At 31.2% G+C, this 9,355-nt stretch overlaps 1 protein-coding gene across 2 annotated transcripts; it reads right to left on the bottom strand.

Annotated features, from left to right (window-relative positions):
- Nucleotides 1-1,259: 1,259 nt before the first annotated feature.
- On the bottom strand, nt 1,260-8,397 carry LOC139502416 (uncharacterized). 2 transcript variants are annotated; one of them, XM_071291867.1, is made up of 5 exons: nt 8,259-8,397; nt 4,692-4,773; nt 3,203-3,285; nt 2,314-2,407; nt 1,260-1,613 (listed from the first exon to the last, which is right to left on the bottom strand). In XM_071291867.1, the coding sequence occupies exons 2-5, from the start codon at nt 4,747-4,749 to the stop codon at nt 1,363-1,365; spliced, it is 486 nt and encodes a 161-aa protein (XP_071147968.1). In that variant the 5' UTR covers nt 4,750-4,773; nt 8,259-8,397; the 3' UTR covers nt 1,260-1,362. The 2 variants fall into 2 exon arrangements, with proteins under 2 accessions (XP_071147968.1, XP_071147969.1); XM_071291868.1 differs by lacking the exon at nt 8,259-8,397 and adding an exon at nt 5,167-5,190.
- Nucleotides 8,398-9,355: the final 958 nt, after the last annotated feature.

Genomic DNA, 9,355 nt, shown 5'->3' with positions numbered 1-9,355 from the left:
GCTAGCAAGCAATATTTTTATAAATTTAAAGAATATTGGGCAAAAGAGGGACATCTGTAGAAAACATTAATAGGATTTTTTTCACCTGTGTCAATCGTGGATCTGTTTTTTCTGTCTCGTATTTGTTTGTATAAAGTAAAGCACTGATGAATCAATTAATGAAAAGATTTTACTTGATACTAGAGGCGATTCTTTTTTTTTTTGGGGGGGGGGGAGGGGACTTTAATATTGCATTGGAAAGAGCACACCACAGGCGTTATCGAATTTCATCACACTGACTATGCACAAGATCTTAGTAGATTATATATATGGTATTAGATAACTATTCACATCTGACTTTTTTTCTCGTTTATCGATATAAGTTGACATTACACTGTTGTTGTTATACTTTGCCTCAGGTTTATTGTAATATTAATATGTTAACCAATGTCTATTAATGATAACTTGAATCACAACTTTAACTTCTTGAAGTTCTTTTCAATGGTATCGATATTTATCACGTCAAAAAGCCTCTGGTGTAAAGGCAAAATGTTATTATTTGTCCGATTTTACCGTTATGGCAACACAATAGATAAATGAACAGATCAAAAATAACAAAATGTTTGTACTAAATTATTTTTCTTTAGTTTTTAATGGCTTTGAACTAACTAGCAGTATCTACGATTACTCTCAGATCTGTATTTAGTCCTTGTTTTGTTGTTAGAGATGTATAAATATCCTGGCACGTCTAGTGTGTGTTTTTGTTTGATATTTTGTGCATCAATCTCATGAGTTAAGCTCTTTTCAACAGATTTTATTAGCTTGTTAGGGGAGGGTTAAGCGCTCACGAACATGCATGTTTAAAAAACCCAAATCTTAATGTACCTTTCACAAGTCAGGAGTATGAACCTTTGATGTTGTCATTGGTGCATGTCTGTCACATTTGTTTTTCTCTATTTTTTGGTTATAAATTATGTTATTAGTGTTCACAATTGAATTATTTTATAACTGAATATGTCAGAGCCGTTTATAGCCGACCTCACAGAATATTTTTGTAGTCTTTTTATCTTTATTGATTCGAGCGTCTCTGATGAATCTTTTGTAGACGAAACGCATGTCTGGCGTTAATACAAAATGTAATCCTGGTACCTATGATAAGTGTATTTTTTAGACTGAAGGGTAGAGTTCATTCAACACTTCTTCTGACTATTCTTTTAAAATACTTCTAATTCGTACAAAGAATGGCACTGAACAATCCAAAGTTATTCACCATATTGACGTGTTTAATTTCATTTAATTTTACAAGTTTAATTGATTTTTAATAAACTAGTTACAAATACATTGGCCTGAAATGTTCTACAAAGTATTGGAAAATCTATATATTTAAACATGTCTCTGGCAAATGTAGCCGCCAAGCAAGCCACCATGGTCGCACCAGACTGCATGGAACGAGTATTTTCTAGCTGCATAGAAAAACATACAATCTTGTGGTGCACTAAGTGATCCATTGGGTTCCCCGTTATCAAAAGCAAAGTAAGTCATCTTGACCATATCTCCATTATGCTTAATCCATCTCCAATCACCTCCAGGCGTATATCTGTTGATGTTACGTCCACCGACATAATAGTGTACACCTTGGAAAAAAATACAACACAAGTATAGTGTACATATGTAATCTACCTCTAACTTTTTGATTTTCACGATATCTGAGGAGGAACACCTTTATACTTGTTTATCTATCTTTCTGGTAGTTTTCTTTTAGCAAAATATTAATTGTTTAGGCGTCTTTTTCCAGAAGTTATAAGATCTGGGCAACATTTAGATTAAGAGTTTTTAGAACCATGAAGGCATCACTGTGTTTTTAAGATGAAGAAAAGCAACGAAAGCATTCTGACTTTGATTTTGATGTAATTTTGACTGTGCTTGTACTGATTTTGTGCCATATATGGCTATCCCATATTCTTTGTTTTTCTATTACATAACACAAACCAAAGCTAGTGGGGTTCATTTTTGTAAGTGTTTAGTATTTTGTAAATAACTGTCAAAGGAACCAGGATTATAATTTAATACGCCAGACGCACGTGTTGTCGTATACACAAGACTGACGTTCTTTTTACTTATATTGTCATCCTAGCCATTTTTTGCAAAAGTGTCTCATCTTGCCTTTTTTGCAAAGTGTCTTATCCTGCCTTTTTTGCAAAGTGTCTCATCCTGAATGTTTTGGCAAAGTATCTCATTCTGCTTTTTTATACTTAAAACTCACGTCCTGACTTTTTTTTAAAAATTTTATCCTAGTCCCCCCCCCCCCTAAAAATCAAATGGTAGCTCCCTTACCTGTCTTCATTTTTAAGAGTTCGAACTTCATCAACATCGCTTCACTTAGGGTGTCAAAGGTCGCCAGGTAGTCACCACGGTGTAAACATTTTGCCTGCAACATAAAAATGAACGACGACAAATAATTGTAATTGCACTACAAAAAAAAATTATTTTCTTAAAAGAATAATAACAGCAAGATAAGACCCGTTTATCAGGAATTGTAAGTAAGCTTTTCATCTTGTATTTTTTTTTTTACTATTTATATTTATGTAGTAATCTATATTTTGTATGCATGTTTAAACTTTTCTGTAACTTTTGTATCACATGGTTTTATGAGAAATCTTTTTATCATAAAAGAGCAGGAAATTTCGTCAGCTATTGACGTTTTTGTTGTATTAATTTGCCTGACCTGTACTAGTACTGTATGTAGACGACTTAAGGTGCATGAACGGGAAAGGTAAAATCACGCAAATACCGAAAGTCCATAATGAAATAGCAAAATCAAAACCTAATACACATCAAACGAATGGATAATAACTGTTATATTCTTTACTTGGTACAGACATTTTCTTACGTAGAAAATGGTGGATTGAAGTTGTTTTTATATATCTAAACCTCTCATTTTTATGACAGTCGCATCAAATTCTATTATATTGACAACAATGCCTGACCACAACAAACATACACAATAGGTAGAAATGTCACAAGTAAGGATACCTCAGTCAACATTCAGTCATATAGGAACGTAAGAAAAAGTAGTTTTATTTGATTTATTTATATCTAGTTGAAGTGAACGAGGACATTTAGTTATACGTCAAAAATTTTCAAGCTTTTCAGTTCTTTATTTGAATACATTATTTCGGCCTTGTAGATGTTCTTATTTCGTTTTCATCATAAAATAACTTACAAAAGCAGCATCACCAGAAACAGTATCGTTTATTATAATAAAACATCCGTTGCCTATTCGACGATAAGGGGAACTACATTGCTCTGTAAATATAAAACAGCATACATGTACCAATAGAACTATCGATATAAAATCAATACATTCATAACAAAATGCACAAACAAATAAATAAAGCAATGCATTTAATATTAAGTACGGCAGTGGAAAGTATATTCTATTTTGAAACTACTAGCATGTACTTAATTATAATGACATGTCAGATATTGGGTGTATATATCTAATACATATTGGACTTTCACATTTTTTAGTTTGAACGTTCTTAATGAAAGTACATCGAAAACAGCACCTCAGACGCATGACAAGTATACAGTGTTTTTTTTCCATTGATTTATATAAACTCGATAAAACATAAAACGAAGAAAGCAAGTTGAATATTTGACAGACTGAAATAATGCATGCATTAATAAATGTGATATAATAAATTGATCGATTATTCAAAAATAATAGGCAATATACAAGACATGTCTTGCGAAAAAAATATATATCTTTCAAGTTTTGTATGTTTGCATATGTTTCCTAAAGGTAATTTTACGACATCTTTCACAAAAGAAAAAAAAAGGAAAAATATACTCATATTAGTTACATTGTAATTTATTCTTATACTGTTTGTCTTTTTATTTTTAAAGTTATATTGGAGTATCTAAAAATCATTAGACCAAACATAGATATAAATATATAGATAAGACCGTTGTTTTTTTCCGTTTGAATGGTTTAACACTAGTACTTGTTGGGGCCCTTTATATCTTGCTATTCGATGTGAGCCAAGGCTCCGTGTTCAAGACCGTACCTTGACCTAATACTTTTATAAATTGTTACTTGGATGGAGAGTTGTCTTATTGGCACTCATACCACATCTTCCTATATCTATAACAAGCATATGTCTTATCTTTTGAATTATTTGCGGTTCCTACTCAAATAAATGTTCCTGATGAAATATGTAATTGTTATCATATTTTTTCCTATTTTGTAGGAACAAACATGCTGCTTTTCAAATGTAAATTCTTCAGAATGTTCACCTACTATTTGATGTTTCGTACGGTTTAAAATTTGCAGCTACTTCATGTCGAAATCATTTGTTGATATCACGGATAGAACTTTTGATCGAAATATACGTCACGTGACAACGCCTATTCGAACCGAGAAATGAATGGAATATACGCGACATTATTCATTAAACCGATTTATTATCATAAAGATTTTAAATCGTATAAAATATATTGACTTGCTATTTTACTTTATCTCATATTTTTGCCAAAGAAAAAGAAAAATTGCATATTATGTTTTGGAGTATGACTCCAAGAGCTCAAATATCAGATTTACAAGTCGGGCTCGCTTCATATTCTTGCTTATAGTCAGTCTACAATTTTGCAACCAAACACCACACACACAAACAAACAAATTGACATCATTCTATAAGTGTTCAGTTTACCTGTAGATGCGAATTTGAATGTCAAAAGACATGACGTGAAAAATAGGACAAATCTCATTTCAGTTCTCTATCAATTGGTACCCTATAAAATAATAGAAGAGTTTATAATTGCCTCGTTATTAATGACTTAAAAAACAAATACTCATTGGAAACACACTCACAGTCGATGCCACTGCTGGTGGACATTTTTACCGAGGGTATCACAAGCCCAGTAGTCAGCACTTAGGTGTTGACATGAATATCATATATATTGGCTTTATAACTTTTTTGATATGAGCGTCACTGATGTGGCGTATTAAATATAATCCTGGTTCCTTTGATAAATAATCACAACATCACTTGTTAATCGAAGTCTACATTATCCATGTTATCATTTTAATACGAAACAAACACAACTTATTTGAAGCAACTCATGCATAGTTATTTGAAAACAAATATATAAAAAATACTAAATAATAGTTGAACATCTGTTAACCTTATGAACAATCTTTAGTGCAAATGAGAACCGTTGGAAGGTTGCATAAATATACAGCAATATAACTGTTTGTTGTATAATAATGGCTTCCTGAACACTGGTGTTGGTAATTTATAAAACCAATTTTTGTCAAAAAGAGCAAGCGATCTATTTTATATTTGAAATTAAAAAGATATATTAATTTTGTTTTTTTTTTGCGTATTAAATACTAAAGGAGTTAACGTTCAAATAATCGCTATATGTAATTATTTGAATGCACTTTTTATAACTACTGGGACTAACTCTGATTTCTTTCAGGGTTTTAGTCATATTTTGGGTAATTAATTATTGTATGTTATATTACCTCTCCAAAGTTTGTGAGAGGTTTTGGATTTCAAAAACAGTAGCCTCGAGCAGCAGTGGCGAGACATTAATTGTCGCGTTTCGTCTACAACAGTGTGATCAGTGACGCTCAAATCAACAAATTGAAAAAGTCCAAAATAAAGTACGTAGTTGAAGAACATGGATGGCACGATAAAGGCAACAGTAGTATACCACTGTTCGAAAGTCATAAATCGATTGAGACAAAGACAAATCCGGGGGAAACACATCAACTTAAAGACGAAAACAACGAAACAACAGAAAGCCTGAACTGAACAAAAACAGACGACAATGCAACACTCAAATAAACGAACTATAGGATAAAACTGCCATTTTCCTGATTTGGTACGCGACATTTTAAGAAAATTCTGGTGGATTGAACCTAGTTTTGAGGCTAGCCTAAACCTCGCACTTGTAGGGCAATGTTAAATATAACTCAACAATGACATCATTATATGACTAGAATACAGTACAAGTAAATGCAAGAGCATTCAGGACAGATCAATACACAAATAAACAATACAATAGTACATTACGACATTCTAACCACACAATAAACACTGACACGTGAAACAACAAGAGACAGCAGCCAAAACAGCACAACAGAAACAGGAACTGTCTTTCATACTACAGGGTCAAAAGGGACGTCACAGGTTATTTTCTAAAAAAAAAAGGTGATACTGATCAATGTTTGTAAAAAAGGGACGACAGATACCAGAGGGACAGTCAAACTCTTAAATTATTATAGATTATAATTATATTAAAATTAATGTAAGGCAGCATCTCCAGGACCAGTTTATTCAAAAATGGTTCTCAGATATAAACAATTCATCAAGGGGGAGTTTTATCTACACTTGAAAGAAGAGTTTTGCTTGGAAACATATCTGTTAAAATTAAGACGGGGTCATACATTCATAGAGTAAACATATGTAAATTAAGAGTATGTAATACAAAGTTTCCCATCGAAACAGGAAGATGGAGAAATATACCACGAAATGATAGGATTTGTCCACTCTGTAAAGCTGGTCTTGGAGATGTATACCACTATATATGTAAATGTACCAACTGTGAAGTTAAGGATTGAAGGGGGAAGTTCATACCTCCATATTATTTAAAATATCCAAATGAAAAAAAAGTACTTGGCATGCTTAAATATAGTAATAGTAATGTGCTGTCTAAGCTGTCAATTTATTCAAAAGGTAGAAAAGATGCTTGTCTAATTTAAAACTGTAATAAACACAAACTTATTTCTGAAGATGTATAATTTAGAAATGTATTCTGTTTGTATTATGAACTATGTTGTAATTAATATTGTGTATATAAATATGCTCCTGTTACGCAGTCTTCTGCGGCTGAGTTTTCTCTAATAAACTAAACTAAATCGAAAATAAACTGACAACGCCATGGTAAAAATGAAAAGGAAAAACAGACAAGCAATAGTATACATGACACAACATAGAAAACTAAAGACTAAACAACACGAACCCCACAAAAAAAAACTAGGTTTGTCATTTGATAAACTTTGGAATTTCGGCTCCTCAAGGCTCTTTAACTTTGTACTTGTTTGGCTTTATAATTTATTTTATCTGAGCGTTACTGATGAGTCTTGTGTAGACAAAACGCGAGTCTGGCGTATTAATATATAATCCTGGTACGTTTGATAACTATTATAACAATTACAACAATATTATTATATTACTGTGTAAGGATTTTGAGTATCAAATGTAACTACATGTATGTCGGTATGTTTTTCTAAACCAAACTGTAAAACAAATAAATCGTGTACAAATAGTTGCTTTAAACTAAAATCTGACAACTAAACTGGGTGATTAATTATCTTTACTTTAACATACGAATAGAAAATAAAAAACGTGAATTTTTTATGATTTTTGTTTGTTTAGAAAAAAGTAAAAAGTAAAAAGTAAAATAACAAATGTACCCAACTCCGATGAAAATTTAGAAAGGAAATTTCGAAATCAAATGTCAAATGTCAAAATTAAAAGCTCAAACATTACAAACCAATGAATAACAACTGTCATATTTCTGAATTGGGACTGACATTTCTTATGTAGAAAATTGTAGATTAAACCTGGTTTTATAAAATAACCTGAAGGTTTATCTTAGACCGATGACATAACAATGAGGTGTTTATATAAACAATGAAATTACCTTGTCATGTATATCATGTATATATGACCGATAACATTACCTTTATGTATACATATGATCGATGAAAAATAACCTTTGGGTGTACAAATGACTGAGAGGACACAGATGTAGTAAGTAGTACGTAGAATCTCATTTTTTTTCTATATTATTATAATATATTACATATGGAAAATTCTGAGACGGAAAGTCTATTAAAACTCTCTAGATGACGAGAACGTATAAAAACAACTGCCAAATTGAAGACTTGATGCAGACATTTTAAAAAAAAATGATGGTTTTATAGCTTGATAATTGATAAACCTCCAACTTGTATGGTAGTTGTTCCATTATATTGACTAAAGTTTGTATTAAATGCAAACTGACTATAAAGGTCAATGTGGGAATAATGTGGACTTGGCAGCACAATTGTTGCCAACAAATACAGCAAATGGCTAAACAAAAATCAAACACACATAAAAAATATTCTGACAAAGCCTTCAACAAAAACGTTTTTGTAATTGGTAGTATATTATCAATGACGCCTACAAAAAATGTAATAACTAGTAAATATTAAGACGGCTTACCCCAACAGTGTCAATATGTGGCCTATTGTCAACTAAATGTGTTTATTTTAACACAATCAACATTAATTTTTTTTAATCTCATACTAAGTACGTAGTTAATTCTACAAGGAAGTTCAGACAAACAGGAAACCATTGACATCCTTGTAAATATTGTAATACATGTTTTAATTATCATTATACACAATCAGATTTCAGCCGACCTAAGTTCAAATATCTTGGATTTTGATTGAAGCGAAATAAAGTATCCTGTACCAAGTCAGGAATATGACAGTTGTTATCCATGAGCTTTTGGTTTTGCCATTTAATTAGGAACTTCCCGTTTTGAATTTGAGTTCAGTATATTTGTGATTTTACTTTTTTTTCATAAAACAATGTAAAATGCCTACGATGTATATACAATGACAAGTACGATTAATTTAATCAACATGTATACAAATTTGAAAATGATATTATTTCTATGTAAATAAAAATCTGGTTACACAAGTTATTTCGTACATTTAGAAACTATATTTAAAAACCAATAAATTAAATCTCCAAAAAACTTGTTATTTTTGTAATCGATTAAAAAAATTGTTACGTGTGCTAGTGTGTTTGTTGGATTGCTGTCAAATAGTTGTATGAGTTAATCTCAAACATTTTCAAAATTTGTTTTTTACAAGATTTTATTCTAAATAATATATGGAAAACCAACTTTTAACATTTGTCTTTTAGAGTTGTCCTTCCTTTCCCAGTTAAGTAGCCTCAATCATCAGAGATTTCCAGTAAAATGACATACGTACCAAACTCGATATACGCACGTAACAGGACCGGTTATTGCTAACCCATTAATTTTGTTAAATGCGTTATTCAAGTTTTAACTACGTATTCCTAAACTATGTAACCCATTCATAATAAATTTGATCAATATCAAATATTTCTAAGATGATGAAAAAGCGAAAGAAAGCATGATTTTTGTATATCACGTGATTATTAAGATTCACTGACATAATACCCCGTATAGATACGTACCTTTACCTATCATACGATTCATTTGAGTTGTCTATCATGGTATGACTTTGTTTTTCGATATACTTTGCAAAATTTAATGAACATTTTAT

This window comes from Mytilus edulis, chromosome 14 (assembly GCF_963676685.1).
Source record: "Mytilus edulis chromosome 14, xbMytEdul2.2, whole genome shotgun sequence".
Classification (NCBI taxonomy): domain Eukaryota; kingdom Metazoa; phylum Mollusca; class Bivalvia; order Mytilida; family Mytilidae; genus Mytilus; species Mytilus edulis.
Note: the sequence above shows the minus strand (reverse complement) of the source record. Positions and strands in the feature narration are given on the sequence as shown.